The sequence below is a fragment of the Leiobunum rupestre genome, chromosome 4 (genome assembly GCF_980474605.1).
Source record: "Leiobunum rupestre chromosome 4, qqLeiRupe1.1.hap1, whole genome shotgun sequence".
Lineage (NCBI taxonomy): Eukaryota > Metazoa > Arthropoda > Arachnida > Opiliones > Sclerosomatidae > Leiobunum > Leiobunum rupestre.
In genome coordinates this window covers 17082773-17105770 of record NC_143387.1, presented here as the reverse complement: position 1 = coordinate 17105770, position 22998 = coordinate 17082773, and the positions used below count along the sequence as shown (strand labels likewise).

At 38.5% G+C, this 22998-nt stretch overlaps 1 protein-coding gene across 4 annotated transcripts in view; it reads left to right on the top strand.

The window, feature by feature from the left end:
- The window catches only part of IleRS-m (Isoleucyl-tRNA synthetase, mitochondrial), a 60548-nt gene extending 40916 nt beyond the window's left edge, over positions 1 to 19632 (top strand). For all 4 annotated transcript variants that reach the window (XM_090171256.1, XM_090171254.1, XM_090171255.1 and 1 more), the window contains 9 exons: positions 92 to 203; positions 891 to 993; positions 12466 to 12591; positions 13915 to 14046; positions 15791 to 15897; positions 16166 to 16314; positions 18222 to 18409; positions 18548 to 18671; positions 19471 to 19632. In XM_090171256.1, the coding sequence (XP_090027382.1) occupies positions 92 to 203; positions 891 to 993; positions 12466 to 12591; positions 13915 to 14046; positions 15791 to 15897; positions 16166 to 16314; positions 18222 to 18409; positions 18548 to 18671; positions 19471 to 19613 (1184 nt within the window). In that variant the 3' untranslated portion in view covers positions 19614 to 19632. The remainder of the gene's footprint in view (positions 1 to 91; positions 204 to 890; positions 994 to 12465; positions 12592 to 13914; positions 14047 to 15790; positions 15898 to 16165; positions 16315 to 18221; positions 18410 to 18547; positions 18672 to 19470) is intronic.
- Positions 19633 to 22998: the final 3366 nt, after the last annotated feature.

The following is a 22998-nucleotide window of genomic DNA, read 5'->3' as shown; positions in this document are numbered from 1 at the left end:
GCTCCTTGTATCAAATGGGGTACTTGTCAAGCAGAATTCTATGTATGATTTTCTACAAAAAGGTGTAATTTCAATCATTTCTTTTGTCTAGATGGAATTTCTGACTGTGCTGATCTTTATTTAGAAGGTCATGACCAGTTTCGAGGTTGGTTCCAGTCATCACTTTTAAGTAGTGTTGCTGTTCATGGAAAAGCACCATACAGGTACCATTACTGAAAATTAATAAGCTTTGAGATTTCCCTTTTTCTGTTTGTGAAATTTGTTAGTAAAATTGAGTAGCATCACTGAGAAATTGTAACAGAAAAAATTTTAGATAATCATATCATTTGGTTTTTTACTGGAACACTTCCTACCTTGAAAGTAATTACAAAAGCGACCGCAAAATTGTGAGGTCGCCTTTATGCAGAACCTAGATAAGCCGTAAATTTTGGGAAAACAAGTAGGGTCAATACCGTTTTTTTTTATGATATATATAGTTCCTTTAAGCAAAGTGTTTTAACTTTTTAAAAATAATTTAGTTAAAGTTGCTCAAAAGTTCATTCCCCCCAACCCCTCACTCAGCCTTGGCAGAGGCGGGCTGAGTCAACAGTAAATTTTGCACATTACTGACTTTACGCACATTTTGCCACCGAACTTTGGAACCCCTTTAAGTCTTAAGAAAATAAATTTAAGAAACTTAACAACTTATTTACACACACGGAAAGTCAAGATTTTTTTTGCTAAGATTAAAAGTCAGTGGAAAAACATAGGGCTTTTGTCAAATGATATTTCAAATACCTCTATTGATTTGCATAGGGTCATTGATAGAATAGAGATTCTCAAGGCCCTTACTACGATTTTATGCATTTAATATGGCACTGTAAGCTTTTTATTCTTATGTGTATACACAGGTCTGTCTATGTTCATGGTTTTGCGCTTGACCCTTCTGGAGTTAAAATGTCTAAGTCTTTAGGGAATGTCATTGATCCCATAACAATTACAAATGGTTCACAGGTAGGTACCGTTAGCAGAAGTTCATAAATTAGACAAGAAGTGTACTAATTAGCTTAATTCTTAGCCTTTGCCTTGCATTGCATGAAATTTTTAAAGTAGACGTTAGGCAGTCAACAGTCCATATAGCAAGAGAAAGAGGGGTTATTGAAAGTAGTGTTCTGAGGTCATGGAAACATGTTAAATCCCTTACCAAAAATAAGTTGTATTTTAGTTTGTATTTAGTTGGTATACACATTTGAGTTGATATTAAGTTGGTTTTAAGTAGGCTCAAATTTTCAGCATATTTCAATAAACAAGTTAAAGGCAGGGCTGGAACAATTTTGCTAAGGGTGGAAAAAACCGCGGTTTTTTCTAGAAAAAAAAACGGATTTAAAAAACTATATTTTTCCACCTATTGTTTTCCTGTTAAAAACCGTGTGGAAAATCGTACTTCCATGGTTTTTTCCACCTCTAGTGGCAAAATTCAATAAAAAAATAAATAATAAATTAAAGCAGTATATTCTTCAATTCTATTCACTCTTCTTCTGGCCTTTTTTTCATCTCCCTTCTTTGCAATGACCAAATTAGTCTTTTAATAGATATATCAATGATTAATTTATCATGAAAAAATATTTTTCCAGTTTTTTCCATTTTTTCTGGTTTTTACCAGTTTTTCCCACATGTCCCGACCGAAACCTGTTTTGGCCGGGTTTTTGCCAACCCTGGTTAAAGGGGTAATAATTTGGTAGGAAAATGTTTTTCTTTAAGTTGGTAATTAGTTGGTTTTTTGTTCATATTTAGTTGGTATTTGTCTCAAATACAAACTTAAAATCAACTTTAAGTAATTCCTAGACAACTTATTTTTTGGTAAGGGATGGCGCCATATGATGGAAAGTTTTGCTCTTTCTGAAATTCAACTATTTTGTTTTGTTTTGAAGGTTGTACCTTCAATTATATTTTAAAGGTTGTAATTATAGCGGTTTGGTTAATCTTGATTTTGAGTTGCCTTGGTGAAAGCAAAAGAGACATAAGACCCAAAAGTGTGTTTGAACGGTATAATGTTTAATGAGAGCTGGTCACGAAGTAAAAAGAGGGAGTGGGAGAGGGGGTTGAAAATACGTCATCCAAATTTGAAATTTCCTCCACTTCAGCGCCGCCAAGTGTGGCGTTTTAGAACGTATGTCTACGGGAGAAAAAATTGTGCATCCCCAAACTGGGTGACTTAAACAAGTCCTATTGCTGACACAAAGCATAAAATCTGCCTGGCCGTGATGTTAGAGACGTCATACGTCTCTAACCGATGCATACCCAAATGCTCAAACCTCGGGGCTGCATAGTAATCGCAGCTACAGAGTACATGTGAGGCAGTTTCCTCCTCAGCTAGACAAGCTCTGCAAATCGGGTCATCACTGACCCCAATGAGAGTTAAATGTCTATTCAGATGGCAGTGGCCTGTAAGTAGGCCAATAACAATCCTAATACTAGCCCTAGAGAGCGAGAGTAATTCTCTGGCTCTCTCCCTAGAAGGGCCAAGAGTAAACTCTTTGGTCTGCCTTTGACCTTCAATCTCAGACCATTGTCTGAGTTGACGATCTGACATAAACTTGGAGATCAAGCCTCGCACAAGTCCTCGGGAGATGGGGAGAGCAGGTTCTGGTCCAATGAACCCAGCCCTCGCACCTTCCTTGGCCTTTTCGTTCCCAAGATGCCCCTTATGCCCAGGTACCCAACAAAGTTGAACTTTATTGTGCAACCCAAGAGCACAGAGGAGATCTAAGCAGCTAAGAACCAGTTTAGAAAGAATGCTATACTGGCTAAGAGCTCTGAGAGCGGCCTGGCTATCCGAATAAATCTGGATAACCTTCCCATGATACCCTTGATGTAGACAGTAAGCAACACAGGAGCAAATGGCAAAAATTTCCGCCTGGAATACACTAGTGTGTATCTCTAGGTTTTCATAAAAGCCAAAATTATTAGTAAGGCAATACATCCCCGCACCAGTGCCATAGTGGGCCTTAGACCCATCAGTGAACCAGACGATCTCTCCTCTGGTACTCCACTCCGCACGGCTGGGGAAGTTGACCTCCAAAGGTTTACTAAAGTGAAGTTTAGTAACCATCATATCAGAACCCATTGTCAGAATCGGCATCTGATTGGAAATATCCCGAAAGAGCTTGGTGTGGCTATGCTCCCAATTATTAGCCTTCCACCAGCCATTTTAGTTAAGCCTATAGGCACCTAAAAGGGCAGCTTCCTCAATAAAAAGGTGGAGAGGAAGCATATTCAGAGTATTTCCAGAGAAGCGTTTGGGGCTGTTCTCATGGCTCCTGTAATGCCGACACAAGCCAGCCTTTGTAGAGTGCGCAGATCAAACTGCACAGTCCTTAAAGTAACTCTTGGCCACCAGACCACAGCTGCATAAGACAGGATAGGTCTGATGATCGTGGTGTAGAGCCAGTACACAGCTCTGGGGCTCAGACCCCAGGTCTTGCTAACGGCACTTCTAGTTCTCCAAAATAACATTTAGCCCTTCTTGACTATATAGTCAAGGTGTGGCTTCCATGTTAGTTTGCTATCCAGGATGACCCCGAGGTACTTCACCTCGGTTCTCTCCACTAGGTACTTTCCAAATAAGGAAATACCCTCGAACATGCCTTTTATCCTTTTACGAGTAAAAGGAACCAAGACAGTTTTATAAGGATTAACCATGAGGTTGACCTCCCTGCACCAGCTCTCAACTGATGCTAGGGCCCTCCTCGTTACGTCCTTCACTGTTACCGGGAATTTCCCAGTAATGATGATAGCAATATCATCAGCGTAACTGAAACAGCGGTATCCTCCCCTGTTCAACCACCGTACAAATTCATCCACCACCAGGCACCACGACTGGTGGAGACCATAAGGGAGTCACCCAGCAAGGAGGATGCCACTTTCCGGTCAGTTAACATAGATTTGATCCAAAGGCACAATGTGTCATTAATACCAAACCTTTTCGCAGCCTTAAGTATAACTGCGCTGGAGACCTTATCAAAGGCTCCTTCAATATTGTTGAGTGTACTTAGCTATTCGACTAAATGGAAATATTTAACAGTTAACATGGCAGCACTGCCGAGCGTTTTTTCTAAACCTGTTTGTTAAGAAGTTCAGCCTGGTTAGTCTGCCTTGAGCTTATGATGTATTAAGATGTAGTTAATTTTAACCCATTTTATTTATTAAACTCTTTATTATTCTTAATGATTATGTCTTTATTTACTGAGTTTAGTTTATATTATCAGTGAGTTAGTTTAACATGGTAGCAAACCTCGTGGTTAGGTCCAAGGGTTAGTGTTTAGGGTTTCAGTTGGCGTTTAAGAAGACGTTTTTTTTTCAAGATGGTGGATCACTTGGAGCAAGATTCAAATTATTTATCATTCAAGAAGTTAAATGATGTTAATTATGAGAGATGGAAGTTAGATATGAGAATGGCATTGTTAGATTGTGGATTATGGGGTATTGTTGCTAGGACTGATGTTGTTGGGAGCACAGCAACACCTGAAGAGAGGGAGCGGCATTTATTTAGATCACAGAAAGCTTTAGCAAGAATATCCCTGGCTGTTGATGATCAACATAAACGAATAGTAGCACAATATGATTCAGCTATAAAGGTTTGGAGGGCATTAGCTGACATCTATGAACCCAAGTCTAGAGCCCGCATTGCAGCACTTAGATCAGAATTTGTGAGTTTGCGTTATAATCCACCTGAATCAGTCTGTATTTTTGGCAAGAATTATAAGCGTGGCCGAGCAATTGGAATTAGCTGGAAAGAAGTTGAGTGACGATGAAGTAGCTTACCAGATGATACATCGACTCCCAAAGCAATATGAAAATACTGTGGTCCGTGCCTACGCAGTTGATGATAAAGACTTTACAACTGATAAAGTGAAGAGTTTACTCATTTCCGAATATGAAAGGCAAAAAAGAGTTGCAAATGAAGAAGCTGGAGAAACCGTAACCCAGTAGTCTGGGTATGCGTCCTCAGCACAACCAAGTAAGAGGAATTTTAGTAATTCTAACAGAGGTGGAAGACAAGATTATAATGGAAATAGAAGACATGAAGTCATCTGTTTTAATTTTAACAAGTCGGGACATTTTGCAAAAGACTGTAAAGATAACGATACTAATCAAGAAAAATGTTCAAATTGCCATAGAATTGGGCATATTGCAAGGTTCTGTAGAACAAATTCTAGAACCCAACTTAGAAATAATGGAAGGGGAAGTTAAAGAGGCCAACATTTTCAATCTAAGGCAAAGTCATTATATGCCTCCGCACGTTTATCTGTAGAGGAAGATAAGGATTCTTGGGTTTATGATTCCGCTGCAACACACAATTTTTGCAACAAGCGGGATTGGCTTTATAACTATAGAGAAATTGAGACTCCTATTGACATAGCGCAAGGTCAAGCTAAGGCAATAGGTAGAGGTGATGTAGCATTGATGGTAAAAACCCAAAGGGGTGAAGAATTAGTTTACCTTAGGGATGTTATTTATGAATAAAATGGTAAATGGTTTACAAGAATTAAAGGGAAATATGGAGATTTGTAACTCCTGTAGAATATTAAAAGCGACAAAGGCCCCAGCCATAGGTAAAGATTGCATAACTACAAAGGCAGTTTTAGAACTTGTTCATAGTGATGTTTGGGGAAATGCACCTGTTGCCTCACAGGGAGGCGCACGGTATTTTGTTTCGTTTATTGACGATTTTTCAAGAAGAGCCAGTATTTACACCTTGCAAAGTAAAGATGAGGTCTTCCAGAATTTTTACTTTATAAAAATTGGGCAGAGAGAGAGACAGACAGGCAAAAGGCTTTAGAGGCTTCGTACTGATAACGGTATGGAGTACTGTGCTGGTTATTTTGAAGAGAATTTGAAGAGAGATGGTATTCACATGGAGCGAACAAATACCTATAGTTCTGAAATGAATGGAGTAGCCGAAAGGTATAACGAGACGATAATGGATAGCACCCGCACATTAATAGAAGATGCACAGTTACCTCAAGAACTTTGGGGGGAGGCTCTTCATGCAAGCGTATATATGTTAAATCGCCTACCCCATTCAAAAATTCCTGAAATAGTACCAGAAGAGAAATGGTCAGGATATAAACCATCAGTGAAGCATATGAAGAGATATGGCTGCTTGGCATTTACTTATATTCCAAAACCTCACAGAAGTAAATTATCAAATAGAGCTAAATTAGGAGTGATGGTGGGCTATGCGAATCAGACTAAAGGCTATAGAGTTTGGTATCCAAGGGAGCGCAGAGTTATTGAGACTAAGCACGTAACATTTAACGAGGATAAGCTTGGCGTAAATGAGTTAAATGAAACGAAAGAAGAGATTTATAACTATGTTTATAATGATTATTGGCCTAGGATACAAAATTGTGAGGAGAAAGATGAAAGTGAAGTAGTCAATGAAAGACATGTAGTTCCTGAGAGGGAAGTTGAGTCAGTTACTCAAGAGTTACAGAGTAAGCCAGTTATAGTCCAACCAGATACTACGCCATATGATGTTCTTAGAAAAACTCATGTCCCAAGAGGGTGGAGAAGAGAAGAAAAAACACGACAAAAAGGAGCAACCAAAGGCAGAATTGACGTGTATTATTATGATGACCAAAAAGTGAGAATTCGCTCCGAAGCTGAATTACTGGATTATTTTGAAGAAAAGGGTCTAGAAGTTGATATTTCACAGTTTTCATGTTAATATATCAGCCAAGAACATGGAGGTCCACTGCGTAGAAGTTCCAGAGATGTTTGAAGAGGCGGTAAATAGTCCCGAATCAGAAAATTGGAATGATGCAATGACAGCTGAATTGGATACAATTAAAGAACGTGAAGTATACGAATTGGTACCAAAACCAGACAATAGGAAAATAGTAGGTAGTCGCTGGGTATACGCCTTGAAAAAGAATTCAGAAGGAGAAATTGTAAAATATAAAGCACGTTTAGTCGCTCAAGGTTTTTCACAACAATATGCATTGGATTATCATCATGTATATGCACCTGTGGTCAACTTTAGTCTTATACGCCTATTTATTTTTATATTTGCTATTTGTATGGGCTGGCATCATAGACATTTCGATGTGAAATGTGCTTATTTATATGGCGAGCTAGAAGAGAATATATACATGTCCCAACCTAAAGGTTTTTTATTTCCTGGTAAAGAAGATCATGTTTGGTTACTTAGAAAAGCTTTATACGGCCTAAAACAGAGCGGTCGTCAGTGGTTCAATGAACTTGATAAAACTTTAATTGGAGGTGGAATGAAGAAATTACTTGGATGTAACTGTATATACCATTTTGGGTTGGATGGAATTATAATAGTTTATGTTGATGATATCATTGTTTTAACCCGTAATCAGAATGTTATGGCAAACATACGTAGAATACTGAAAGAAAATTTTGGAATAGTCGACCTAGGAGAATTACGAAATTTCTTAGGAGTGGAGTTTGATTTTTCTGAAAAAGGGAAACTAAGGATTCATCAGCGTAGTTATATAGAGAAGATCACCAAAGATTTCGCTATTGTAGAAGATGATAGATTGGGAACACCATTACCACCTGGTATAATCCTAACTAATCAGGATTCGTCAGATGACCCACAAATTGAAACAGCATATAGAAAGATTATTGGCATATTGTTATATCTTTCCCAACGAACTCGTCCAGATATTGCATATGTGGTTTCCCACCTAGCAAGATTTCAATCAAGGCCAGGAGAAAAGCATTATAACTATGCATTACATGTTTTGAAATACGTTTGCTCAACAAAAGATTATTGCTTAAATTATAGCTCAATAAATATTTTGAAAATCAATGCGTTCAGTGATGCTTCATGGGGTTCCGACATTGATGACAGAAAGTCCACAACTGGATATATTGTCCAAATTGGAAAGAACTCTATTTTATGGCGGTCTACCAAACAGGACTCAGTTGCACAGTCAACAATGGAATCTGAATATATGGCAGTATCCGAAGCTTCAAAGGAAATAATCTGGTTGGATCGTATTATTCAAGAAATTTTACCGCTGTGTCAGAATGAGCTTAATTATCAAAGCCCGGTTATCCAGTGTGACAACCAGTCAGCGATTTGTTTTTCCTAGAACTGTATAGAGAATAACAGAACTAAACATATAGACATTAGATACCATTGTGTTAGAGACTATATTTCCAAACATTTGTTCACAATAGAGTTTGTAAGAACCAACGACAATTTGGCAGATTTATTTACTAAAATATTACCAAGAAGAAAATTCAATATTTTTCTAATGATGTTAAATTTGAAATAATCAAGTTAATTATAGAATATCTAAGTAAGAGGGAGTGTTGAGTGTACTTAGCTATTCGACTAAATGGAAATATTTAACAGTTAACATGGCAGCACTGCCGAGCGTTTTTTCTAAACCTGTTTGTTAAGAAGTTCAGCCTGGTTAGTCTGCCTTGAGCTTATGATGTATTAAGATGTAGTTAATTTTAACCCGTTTTATTTATTAAACACTTAATTATTCTTAATGATTATGTCTTTATTTACTGAGTTTAGTTTATATTATCAGTGAGTTAGTTTAACAAATATCAAGAAAAACTGCTAGCGCAATTTCCTTGTGCTCAATTGCCTTCTCCAGGCAGCTGCTGATACCATGCAGGGCGGTCTTAGTAGACCTGCCTTTCTGATAGTCTTGCTGCGCAGCCGACAGAGGAGAGTTGCAAAGAACCTCCTCTCCAGTAGCGGCGCTAAGGGTGGGCTGAAGTGGGCTTTAGCCCCCCTGCATTTGTGAGAGGGGCCACATATTTATATTAAAAGGGCCACATATTTATAATTAAGAGGCCACATATTTGAATGTATGAATTTTCTTTATCTCTAGAAATTGGTTTTATTGCCAAGAAAAGTTGTTCTGGAAAAAAAACTTTCAAAATCAATTTGTTTACTCAATAAGATAGTAGACCATAAACAGATAGATTCGGGAGGAAGGTAGCGGAAATTGAGAGAAAGTTGAACGGACAATAGAAAGAAAAGAAAGGGAATTTAGGGAAATACCCCGGACGTGCACGTTTCCCCTCCAGGTCGGATACAAGGTCATAGAGGGGTCACGAAATTTGTAAAATGGAGTGTAGCTACACTCCATGGTTGTAAGGGCCACAAAATTCTTAGGGGCCACAAAATAATTAGCCCACCTGTGAAAAAACCTTAGCGCCGCTACTGCTCCTTTCTAATATAGTTGTCCACCATTTTCTCCTAAATTTTTAGGAGAAAAGAGGTAAGACTAATTGGCCTAAATGCCTTAGCTTCCACGTAATCAGATTTACCAGGCTTGGGTATGAAGATTGCTTGAGACAGCTTCCAGGTGCTAGGTAAATGCCCTAGAGCAATACAAGCCCTGTAGATTCTCAGCAGCAGAGGGCATAGAATATCACTGCTCTCCTGTAAGAGGATAGGAAAAATCCCATCCAGGCCCGGGGACTTAAAGGGTTTAAATGACTTTACAGCCCATATAAGTCTAGAATGCGTGACGACCTTATTCGCCACTGCCCAATCTTCCCTTTTGGTTCGATTGATCCTCAAAGGGCGAGTGCCATTGCCACCATTTCCACCATTGCTGGTGAGCTTAGAGTCCGGAAAGTGTACGTCTAACATATGTGTCAGAGTGTCCTTACCAGAAGTGGAAAAACTACCATCTTTCAACTTAATGGTGTCAAGATGCTTAGTATTATCATGTGCCAAAATTTTCATTAATTTGGCCGTACTGGGAACATCCGCTATGTTCTCACAGAAGTCCCTCCACGAAGCCTTCTTCAACAGTCCATTATCGACTCCTATCACCGCAATTGTCCAGCAAAGCCTGGCAACCGGCCAAGGTTAGTGCCTTGGTGGAACAACGAGATTGGCAGGCACCACAAGTCCCTCCACGAAGCCTTCTTGGCATCGCGGATTGACTTGTGGTGTCTGCATTTTGGAGACCAACTATCTTTCCATTGGCAGTCCATGGCTCCTGTATGAGAGCGACGTCGAAGCTCTCCTTGTCAAACCTTCTGCAGAGTACAGCAGAGGCTGCCTTACAGTGGTGCAGATTGATCTGCAGCACCTTCAAACTCATGTTTGGGTGGGGTTAACTTGGTTGCTGGCCAGTTCTGCCAAGCCGTACCGAGTGGAAGATGTGGAGGCCACATCACTCCCACCAGCCTGCCCCCCTGTTGCTCCCTCCATATGAGCATCCTCCTTGATCTCGTTGATATCGGACAAGTCAATAGCCTTAAGGTCCTCTGTGAGAGTTTCCTCTCCAGATTCCCCAATGGCTAGAATCTCGTCTTCCATCTCCGAGACCTCGGATTGTTCCCTATTCGGCGAAGAGCCCTCCAGGTTGGTTGGGTCCTTCGAGCTGCCCGTGCTTGGATCAAAGAGTATCTTGAAGAAACCCCTGTCCAAGCCGGTTTCAGCTCTAAAACCTGCTTCCCTGATGGCCTTGACCGACTCTCCATCCATCTGAAAAATCCAGCGGATGGCAGTCGGAACCTCAGACTTGTTGACTATCTTCCAGCATTGCGTATTCAACGCGCTGTTGAAAGTCTTGAGTCTGCGTAGAAGGACATTAGCGTCCTTCGTATACACATCCATGGTGCGGAAGGCGACCTTGAATGTTTTCGGCAGGTCTGTTACCTTCATTACTGAAAGTAATGACCCGGGTCATTACTTTCAGTAATGAAGGTAACAGACCAACAGGAACCAATTCGTTCTGGTCAAACTCCTTCCCCAACCACTCTGCAGTAGACACATCCTTAGACAGGTAGTGTACTGCTCCTCCTTCCAGCTTAAAACTCCAGAATCTAGGTAGAGGGTCCCCCAAGGGTATCCCATCTATCCTCTCCAGAATCCTTCGCTGGATGGTGCCCATCTCTTCTTCAGAGATGGTCTTCATGGGATAGCCATCAATAGTGAAGGCCATCTTAATAGAGTTTAAGGTCTCACTATAGGTCTGGTCGTGGACCTTAGACCTTTTGGAGACCTGAGACTGGGAGTCCGGAGTTTCGTCCCCCCTTGGTCTCTTGCCTCGCGTAGGAGGAGGGTCTTCCTTATTGGAGACCTCCCCTGACCTTTGCTTTTCACGGCGGCGGCGATTACGCTTTTGGTTTTTATTGAGGGACGCTTCCCCATTGATCCCTTCCTTCGCCAGCTGGGTCTTGCCGGAGGCAGACCCTTGAAGGCTAGGCCGGGTTCTATTTGTGGAGAGTCCCTCTTGCTTAAGGGTGGGTTCTTTCGAGCCCTCCCCTTGTTTTGGGTTGGGTCCTTTCAAACCTTCCCCCTGCTTTGGTTTGGGTCCTTTCGAATCCTCCCCTTTCTTAAGTCCGGGTTCTTTCGATCCCTTGCCTGGTTTTTGTTTTTTTGTTTTTTTTGTTGTGCATCCATTATTGGTCCCACGAGAAAAGAGGAAAGTAGAAGGTCACCGCCCTTAATCCTCTGACCGGGCGGAGGGCTAATTACAACGGGGTTTCGCCTGGTTCCCCGAGGGGATCATTCATTATACCGTATTTACGCTTCCCCGGTACCATTCAGCCCTCAGCACGATACCTTACACCTTAGCTTAAGGAAGAAGCAGAGCCTTAGTTGGCCAGCATGGAGGGTTGCCCCTTCACCTGTTACTCCCTTCCACCACGAAGAGGTACAAGGTTGCAGTTTATGGAAGGGAGAGCATCAGTAAGCAGATGCCAGCATGAGTTCATCATTCCCAACAGTAGTAGAGGAAATGATTTTAACCATGGAGGTGTCCCTAGAGTGATAGATTGAGAACGGAAGGGCATGAATGTCCTTGCGTACCAATACACAAGCTCTAGGTGAAACGGAGTTATAGTCATAATAGACATTACCGGCATTATTAGGACCAAGGATTCTCCCCTTGGCATTCCAAGGTTCCTGAATAAGAGCAACATCAATTTGTTTCTTAGCAAGCCCTCGACAAAGTACAGAAGAAGCTGCTTTGCAGTGGTGAAGATTTATCTGCGCCACCATGCCTTAGACCTCTTCACTGTCTGATACGCAGAGATCTCTGATGTCCTCTGTTAGTGTGTAATTTTAAAAAAAAGGGTGCTTGGTCGAATTTACCCTTGTCCAGGGCTTTTCATAGTGATATGTCATCGATGCATCACCCATGACGCAACAGCCCACTGTGAGATAAACTTTTTATTGATCCTCTCTTCGCCACACTTTTTTCAATGTGCCTAGTAAAGTGGCCAAATAAGTCAGGTAGTTATTATAACCACGTTACTTAACTATTTACATCCTCGCGAGGGGGGGGGGGTAGAAAGCGAAAGAAATTAGATGGCTCATGAAAATTCTAAATAGTACACTACATGTTTAATTTATAAACTTTGCTGTTAGTTTGTGTAAAATGACATCCTAACCTGTATTTATAATTCAAATAAATGAATACTATACATGTGTATAAGAGGTAATATTTATTTTCGCAGATCAATAAGCAAGTACCTTTTGGTGTTGATACTTTGCGATGGTGGGTTGCTTATTATGGTTCAAGCCATGAAAATATTGAAGTTTCACCTACACTTTTAAAAGAAAGCCACAGTAATGTAAGTAAAGTAAGTACAAGTTAAAATATTTTTTTCTAATTTGTGAATTCAAAATAGTTGTGTTATTATTGATCCCAGTGAGGAAGGTTTTTACGACGACTATGCTAAAGAAGGAAGTATAAATTACATTAAACTTATAAAATATTTTGTAAATGTGTCAGTACCCTATCTTCAATGTGTTAAACTTTATAGAAAACCACTTCTAGAATGACTACACATTTTATGGAGCCATTAGGTCTAATATGTGTTCTAGGTTTTTGATTGGTAAATTTTTCTCAATGCCGTTGCTTATCTTTTTCTTTGTGTCAATTCTATGTCAGTTCATGGATAATTATTTGGACTAATGGACAAACAGTTATGGAATATAATTAAAGAGTTATTACAACCCGAGGGAGATATGCGCAGCTAATAAATAGAAACAGGAAATCCTCTATTATTTTAGGAGAGGCTAAAGAAACTATCACCAAACTTTAAAAAAATTCCACCCCTGCGCCACTTACAAGGAGACTACCCGAGGTGTTACACACCGATTTTGTAGACCTTCATGTAACTTGAAAAATCCTAAAGGGATTTTATTCAATGGGCATACGAAAAATGTTTTTGACAACCTAAAACGGAAATTTTCTTATTGAAAATAACATGGGATTTTGACCGATTCCCCCATGTGAAACATTTTACAAAATTGAAAAAAATTAAAATTAAAAAACTTTAAAAAAAATGATAAAAATTGACGAAAAAAATTGTCACATTTTTATCAATTTTTTAAATTTTTCTTCACAGGGAAATTGGTCAAAATCCCATGTTATTTTATGTTGTCAAAAACATTTTTCGTTGCCATGGCAAACCCATTGCCCATTGAATAAAATCCCTTTAGGATTTTTCAAGTTACATGAAGGTCTACAAATCCCCTGAGTTTGAACAAAATCGGTGTGTAACACCTCGGCTAGTCTCCTTGTAAGTGTGGCGTTGTAGAACTTTTATTTATGCGCTAGTAATGAGGAGAGAAAATTGCGCCAAGACAAACTAACCTATAGACCAAAGAGAACGCTAACATGGCCATCTAGTTGGCTTTGTAGTCGATGGTGAAACCTGCCCTCAGTAGATATTTCAAAAGGTGCGAAGGTAGGGCTGACACACTTTTCGGTCTTAGGTTGCTTTTGCTCATTTCCGTAGTTAAGATTGGCTTAGAACCTTTTTGATATGGCAAATAGCCTTCCACTTAAATTACTTAAAAATCTTCACACACACTTAAGTTTGTTATCACTTTTGTCATAAATATAAACTTTGTTTATTTTAAATTAATTTAGAAGTATAAAATTTTATTTATTCTAGATAAGAAATACTTTTAGATTCATTCTTGGAAATTTGAACGATTTCAAAATTGAAGAAAACCGTGTAGCATACATTGATATGCTGCCAGTGGACAAGTATATTTTACATCTCTTAAACAGCTTTCATAATAATGTTAGTGTAACTTGTTCACCATTACATATATCATCAGTGGCGCCACCAGCAATAGGCACGTGCCTACGTGGAAAACTAGAGGGGGCCCCAAATTTATTAAAAAAGGGGGCCCTATTTTTTAATATTGGTTAATTTTCCGTAGCCAAATTAATAGAGAAATTGCTGAAACATTTCCAACTTGTGACTCTCAACTAATGCACATATTTTATGGGTTTATATTTACTCCATTTAAAAAGGATAATACCCATTGTATAATACCAGGGGGTTTGCGCATAAGCATAAACACAACGGTTGCCTTACGCGGCCGTCACTTCTCCTCCCGCTGAGGGGGAGTTACGCGCGTCACTAGATGAAACATGAAATCGCACAGGTGCGACAGAGAAAAATAAACCAACAACAAGCTATCTTGTGACTAGATTTAAGGCTTGTATATAGTTATCTTCACTATATTGTAACCGATTAGGTTCTCAGTAAGCCTGGGTTCGAAATTTTAGGATTAAATAAATGGGGTCAACGCAAGGCCTCCAGGGTTCAAGTATTTTTATTTGTATCGTAAACCATCCTAATCAAAGAATAGGTTATAAGGCAAATTTGTACACAAAAACATTACTTTTAAAGATGTTATTTTTAACATCCAAAAGCTTTAACAAAAGGAAAAGTTAACACTCACCAAACTACGAAGGGCCATATTCGGAATAATGGAAAAGAACTCTGTCTCGTCAGTAAGAACGAACTACAAGTGAGCAATAACGCTAGAGGGTTGTCGGGCTACGCGGAAGACAACTAAGATGGTGATGCGGGACTGGCTACTCTAGCCTTCCCTTAATTAACTAAATAAAATACTGCCAGTCCTATTCCCCTTGGCTACTTCTCCTGAACTCCACACGCGACCTTTTAGACTCCTCAATATATATATTCCAGAGAATTACAGCGCCTCCTGGGGATGGGCGATGATATCAGCTGTCAGACCAATCATAGTTTGGTGGGCGTGTACATTAAATAAAATAATAATGGGCAAAGGTAGGAATTTAGCTAGGCCTAAATACGTAAGCTAATGAAAATTTTATAAATATAGAATACTACTTCTGTTACAATATTTTGACCACTATTTTGAAATGACTGTCAGTGGCAGAGATGTAGACATGTTGTGTATTATTTCAATTACAAAAAGGGTCACTCATTTTCTCGTTTTTGTTAACAGTCTGTTTTTAGGTTTGTAGAGCCTATTTCAAAAATCCCTTACCATTTTCATATATCTTCATTTTCTAGTCTGTTTTCGTACGATAAAGCAGCAATTTAGAACTCACGATCATAGTTGAATTATATATATAAATATTGTAAAATAGTGTAGGATTAAATTTTGAGACAACCTAGTTTAAAATGAGTTTGAGAAAAACCCCGTCTGGTTTCCATAAGCGGATAAAACGCAAAATGGAAGAGACTATAATTAAGAGCCAATCTGGATCTATTAAAAAACTATTTCAGGGGCGTGATAGTTTTGAATGGGTAGGTGATAAGCCCTGAAAATTGGTGGGCAAGAGAGGGCCCCAAATTGTAGTGCCTGCGTTGGAAAAAATCCTGGCGGCGCCACTGTATATCATATATTCATAATTTCCCCCTTCCCCAACCCATTGTTCCGCACCTGGGCTTCAGTGGAAAGGGGAGAGACTGTGGCAGAAATTGCTCTCACATGTAAAATGTGAAACACATTTGAAGTTATATTAATACTTAAACAATTTTCTAGGTTAGGGATTCTTATAATTCAATGAAATTTGGAGCAGTCTGTTATCACCTCATTCATTTCTTTGTAAATAGGTTGTCAGCATTCTACTTCCCAGTGGTTAAAGACAGGTTAGTAATTTTATTGTAATTTTACTGAGTATGGGTTAATTAAATATATTATTGAATATTAAAAAATTTAACTCAATCAAAATTTAAAAAAATTGTCCTTATATAAAATGTCCTTAATTCAACACAGTTTGATAAGTTATCTATTATTGTTTCCACTTGCACAACCTATACCTAATAACCCTTTATTTACAAATAGTTTTTATTTTTGTCTTATAATAGCATAGATAACTTAATTAATCCTTAATGGTATCTTTAAAATTTTATTTAGGCTTTATTGTGATATTAAAAATTCTTTGAAGAGACGCTCTTGTCAAACTGCTTTGTTTCATGTTTTGGAAGTTACAAACCAGTACTTAGCACCAATTTTACCTCATCTTGCCGAAGAAGTTCGGGTGTACCATCCAGATTCAAAATATAGTATGATTACCTACATTGTACATGATGCATGATTAAGATTTTAACATTTTAAATTATATTAGGCATATTTTTAGATGCTTTAAAGGAACTATATCACCACCCATTTAAAAAAGAAATTGAGTTGTAGTTCGTTTTTTAAATAGCGATGGCACCAGGGTAGAAACGGACATATAAGAGTTTCGTTAATACTCAGGGGGTTATGTTTGTTAGGAAGATTAGATAGTGGAGTCCATTTAGGTATTTTGGTAGAACTTCGCAAAAGAATGTTTCATATTGAGTCTCTAAATGGACACTTCTAGGAAAAAACCTGCATCTGGTCCAGAGGCACGTGTACTCCAAGTGCACTATTGTATACAGTTTTTAGGTAGACATGATAATCCTCTCTGTCTTGGTTTTTTTTATGTAGAGAAGTAAGAGAAGAAGTTTTAGAAGCTCTTGTGAATCCATGATCGGAAGAAGGTTAAAATTTTTAAACCACAGCCGGCTGTTATATGAAATCAGGGTCTAATTTTTATTGAAAAATGGAGAAAGAGAAAAATAAACAATATAAAGGCAATTTAGGACAAGGTTTTCAGAGGTGGTCCATTTACTTCTTTATCTAGATCGTGAATAGTGGCTCTACTACTTGCATTTTAACATTTGAACGGAATTAATTGCCTAATTAATATATTAGCCATATCTAGTGGCATGTTCACAACTTTATCCATGACTATCCTAATCGTTTAGTTTTGGAAACCTTAAATTTTGTGACCGATATATATATATAATTATATTATTCATCAGATGAAATAAAATCCGAAACATTTTATTTTTAGGTACTTTTTTTATGCATAATTCTTCTTATAAATGCTACTCTATTTTGTGTGTTTTTTAGAAAAGATATTCACCATTCCTTAGAATGAATGAAATTCTTTTATAATTCTGAGTTATTGTTCTGCGCTATGTTATTATAGCTTTTCACTCATAAAGGAGTTCTCATTTATTAGAATATGTTTTACAAATATGTCAAGTCAGGTAAAAAAAATATAAAACTGAACAAAATCCGTTAATATTTTATTCAAACGTAACAGCATACTTAAATACTTTATTATATTATATGACATTTCTTACGATCATATAGGGGCCACACACTTTGTAGCCTACATTTGCGCGCAGCTACTAAACATAAGAGCACTGCTTTATTTCTAAACGAGTTTCTGTTTAATCATGTGAAATTTATACAAGATGGAAACCATGGTGATGATGGGGGAAAGGGGGTTGACACTAGCCTTTCACTGTAGGGTTGCTGACATCATGAGAATACCTCCTATTATCATACAGGTAGTAATTTTATCAAGTAAAGAGCTATTGAAATCATTCACTTTTAATTCGTTGATAATCATAAGCACTATGGAGGTATTTACCAATTCATAAACAAAAGAAACGCCATTACAGAAGGGCAAGAGGGCAAAAAACGATTAAAAAATATTCCGTTTCTAACTGTATCAATTTGAAGAAAAAGGCTCCAAAATGAAAATAAACAGACAGTGAAACTTATCTACTTCAAACAGTGAGTCTATCGGGAAAATGAGATATAATATTTGGGGTGGAATGGAAAGGGGTATATCCCAGCGGGGGTCTCGTTTTGGGCAGACATACCAACCGCCACAGGGGGTCTCGCCATGAAGTCTTGAGTCCTGTGATTTCCCCATTTTCAGCCCTCTAGCCAAACCATTAAATCCCACACCCTCTCCAACCTTGAGAGTAATTACAAAAGCGGCCGCAAAATTGTGAGGTCGCCACAATGCAGAACCTAGATAAGCAGTAAATTTTGGGAAAACAAGCAGGGTCAGTGATGTAGTTCCTTTGAAGAAATCACTTGTTTTTCTTCATTAAATAAGTCACTAATCTTTTAAATATAATTATAGAAGATATGAGTTTATTTAAAAAGAAATCAACAATTCAAACGAAGCAATGGGATAATAAAATTATAGAAAGTTTATTTACCACTATTGAGAAAATTAAAACAATTTTGGACAAGCAAAATGTACCACAGAAATTAAAAGATTTAGATATTAAAATCTCAATGAACAAGGAAGCAATACCTCGTATGCAAGTAAGTTTTGCTTAATACCAACATAATATGTAAATCAAAACCTGCTGAAAGTGTATATTCTATCAGGAAGGATAGGATTCACTGATGTTGTAATTAATGTATCCGACAATGTCTCATATTTAATATATCCTTTCATAGGAACTGACAGAAAACATCTATCCATCAGATTTAAATCTTTTACTACAAACTTCTTCAGTAGAAATTATTAATCCCAGTGACAAAATACATAAAGAAATGGTGCTTCATTTTGTAGAAGATGAAGGTAAGACTTATAATGGTTTAGTGAATTTTTTTTTAAATGTCAGCTGTTTCACAAATGAAACATTTCCAAGTTTTCTCATTTCTGCCTCGGGCAATTCATTTGTGGTGAAATTTTATAAAATACATCCCAAAAAATTTTGTATTGTTATTTGTGTCAAAGCTTAGTAAGGTTCTAATTTTAGTTATCAAATGAATAATTGAAATAACCTATTTGATGTATAATTTCTAAATCCAAAACACATAATCTATAGGTTTAAAGAAGTTGTTAAAATTATTTTTACTTTGACGTAATATTTTTAGAGTACCCTGATTTCACCAATCATTTTATAGTTTGAAAGCTTTTTTAAAAATGTATTTTTCTATACAAAACCTGGAATTTTTTTTGCTATCACTTAAGCTTTAGTATAAGTTGCAACAGTAGCGTAGTCAGGATTTTGGTAATAATAATAATAATAATCAGCTATTCTAAAACCCAAGGCCTCAGTCATCTAACAACTTTTAATGCCATTAATTTAACTGGTTAGGCTATACTATGTAGGAGGGTGGTGACCAGCCCTTAATTCCAAGCAAGCCAACAGCTCCCTACGCTTACTATTAACGTTAATCTCAACAAGTTTTTATGGAAAACCGAAGAACTCAAGGAAAAACACAATTGAAAAATTAAAAAAAAGTTGTAGGTAAAAAATTATTTGTTTCCCGAAGACTAGTGCCCCTGCTGGCCACCCCACTGAGTTGCAAATCCATTTTCAATACATATTGCCAACTTTTACTAATGTTTTTAAACTACTTTTCCATTGTAGATTCAAGTATTCAAATATATTTTGTGGAAAGTCGAAAAGAAGTATGTGAAAGATGTCGCCTTAGAAATGTGTCTCAGTTACCCGAAAATTTTTCAAAGTTGTGTACTAGATGCCAGGACGTTTTATTAAATATAAAAAATTAAATTTTATTTTTTCAGTTTATTAGAGATTATTCCTTTCACTGACCACCAATTCACAAATTACTTACAGGAACATTTAGATCAAAGCCATTACAGGTTCGATTTGAATGCTGTTAGAGCCAATTGAAACCTTAAGCAGGAACGAAATACTGTAAAGCCCGTATTTGCATCCGCAAATGTAGGCTTTGTCCCTAACAGCCTTTCCCTTTACTTCAGAGAGTCATCTCGTTGTTTTGGGCCATCGCTGCTGGGGAAGGTAGGGATGACTCATCCTCGCTCGCGTCGTCCACCTTCGGAATTCTCCGAAAGTGGCGACCTGTGACCCGAAGGGTTAAGAGCGGGGTAAAGTTACAGGTGACGCTTACTATTGCACCACCGTGAGTCCGCAAAGATTTCTTGGTGGGCTTTCTTCTCCAGCCAATTGGTTGGAGACCGATAGCGTCATCCGAGGGGCCCGCTAAATAAGGGACGTCGGGACACTGGACTCTCTCTCTTGGTTACGGACTCCGACCTAACCAGTCAAATCTTTTATATTCTCTCTTCTAGATAAAGTTTAGCTGCCATGCTTTGTTATCGTTGGTAAATATACAGGGTCTTTTTTTTTTGCTCGGAAAAGTGTTTTTTTTCAAAAACTATTTATAGTACCGATTTCAAATTTGGAAGGTCAATTCTCTATACCGGGGGACATCAGTTTGAGAAATTTGAGCGTTTTCGGTAATGTTTTTCACCAATTTTGAAAAATTATTTTTCGACCACTAGGTGCGAGATAAAAAATTTCTATTATAAAGTTGTAGGCCGTCATCGAAAACCCTTAAAAATTGTTCACTCGACGAAAAACAACTTATTTATCAGTGAAAATTCGAGCTTGAAAAATTTACAAGTTGGTGAAGCCAAATTACGATTGTTTGAAACGATAATTGAAAAGGGAACAAGTCTAATACAAACGTAGTAGAGTTTTCACACTTAAAAAATGTACACGTTTGGTTTTTAAATGCAGATATTTTATTCACATAAATTTTTACAAAACATTTTCAATAATATCACCATTGGCTGCAACACAGGTTTGTGCGCGGACAATTAAGTTCTCAAACGCTTTCTCTACCATTTCTGGTGTGACGTCTCGGCAAGCACTGATTATTCGTCTAATGAGTTCCTCCCTAGTTTCAATGGGCGTGGCGTATACCTTTGCTTTAACGAATCCCCAGAGAAAATAATCCAGCGGTGTTAGGTCAGGTGACCTTGCTGGCCAATGCACTGGACCATTTCTCCCTATCCACCTTTCAGGAAACTCGTTGTTGAGGTGCTCAGTTACTTGCCGGGAAAAATGCGGAGGGGCGCCATCTTGCTGAAACCACAACTGACGTCTTTCAGCCAATGGAAGGTCGTCGATTGCGTCACTCAGTTAGTTCTGTAGAAAATGTAAATACCTTTGGCCGTTGAGGTTCGTCGGCAGGAAAAAGGGACCAATCAAACGGTTTCCAACAAGTCCAACCCAAACATTGACCCGTTCAAATTGAACCTGGTGATGATATTCAAAACCCCAATGTGGGTTGATGTCAGACCAAAGATGGCTGTTTTGATGATTAAAGGGCCCATCTCTAGAAAATGACGCTTCGTCGGAGAACAAAACATGGCGCAAAAATTGTCTATCTTCTTGGACAGCATTTAGTAACCAGTTGCTAAATTCATAACGTATTTGATGGTCTCCGTCAATTAGTCCTTGGTGGAGCGTAGCTCTGTATGGGTGATAGCGATTCTTACGAAGAATTTTCCACACACGATTTGCAGAACAACCCAAATCAGCAGCGGCGTTAGCGCAACTGTGACGAGGATATGCCACAAAGTACGCGAGTACATTGTTCTCGAAGTCTAAATCCGGTTGACCCAATCCGCGAAACCTAGGTTGCAAGTTACCAAATTGATTGAAATCGTGAATTGCTCGTCTTACTGTATTTACAGATGGTGCTCCATTTGGATGTCTTTCTGCGAAGATTTCAGACCTATAGCCTCGTGTTTTTTAAATCCGGTCGTTTTTTTAACCAAAGTTTCAACTGGATTAGGTAATTCGGTTTCAATTATCGTTTCAAACAATCGTAATTTGGCTTCACCAACTTGTAAATTTTTCAAGCTCGAATTTTCACTGATAAATAAATTGTTTTTCGTCGAGTGAACAATTTTTAAGGGTTTTCGATGACGGCCTACAACTTTATAATAGAAATTTTTTATCTCGCACCTAGTGGTCGAAAAATAATTTTTCAAAATTGGTGAAAAACATTACCGAAAACGCTCAAATTTCTCAAACTGATGTCCCCCGGTATAGAGAATTGACCTTCCAAATTTGAAATCGGTACTATAAATAGTTTTTGAAAAAAAAACACTTTTCCGAGCAAAAAAAAAGACCCTGTATATATATATTATTAATAAAGGGTATTTTACAGTTTGACTCTTGTACATGGTTTACACATAAGCCGACAGTTTCCAGGCTTCACAAATGGCGCCCAACGTGGGGCCCGAGTTGTTGAATGTACGAGAGTTTAGTTTATTTTAAATTGTTAGTGTAATTTTTGGGTACTGCAAGCCAAATCCGGATAAATTTAGGGCTATAGAGGATTTCCCTCAGCCCAAGAATGTAACTGAGTCGCAGCGATTCCTCGGAATGATCGGGTATTATCGGCAGTTCATCCCGAATATGGCGGGAACTGCCAAGCCGTAGTAGATTTTCTGAAAAACGATGCAAAATGGCATTGGGAGGATACCCATACCAATGCTATGCGGGAACTAAGAAGCAGGTTACAAACACGGCGAAGTTGGCGCTCCTGGATTTAAATGGGAATTTTCTCATTAAATGCGATGCGAGTTTGAAGGGCTTAGGCGCTGTGTTAGAGCAGAAAGGTGGGAAAGGGATGACCCCTATAGCCTTTGTAAGCCGGGGACTCGTATCGGCGGAGCGCAATTACTCGACCACGGAATTGGAATGTCTTGCTGTGGTATACGCCCTCAAGAAATTCCGAATGTACGTCGAGGGGACGGACTTTGTGATCGAAACCGTTCACCAAGCGTTGAAGTGGTTACGACACCTTAAGGAGCCGGTGGGCAGACTTGCCCGCTGGGCCTTGGAACTACAGCCGTATAATTTCGAGGTGCGATACCGCCCAGGGAAATTGAACGTTGTAGTGGATGCTTTATCCAGGGCCCCTCTCGATTCCGAGAATGGTCAGGGAGAAGCGGTGGTGACGTTCGCGGTTTCAGATGAAAACTTCTGACTCCGCGGAGGGAGAAAATTCTTCCAAGGAGTGTGGGCTGCCTTTCGACAGGAAAGCCATCATAAGTTCGCAAGTTAATGATCTAGGGTTAGTGAGGATTATCGCTGAGTTAGAGCGGGTTAGAA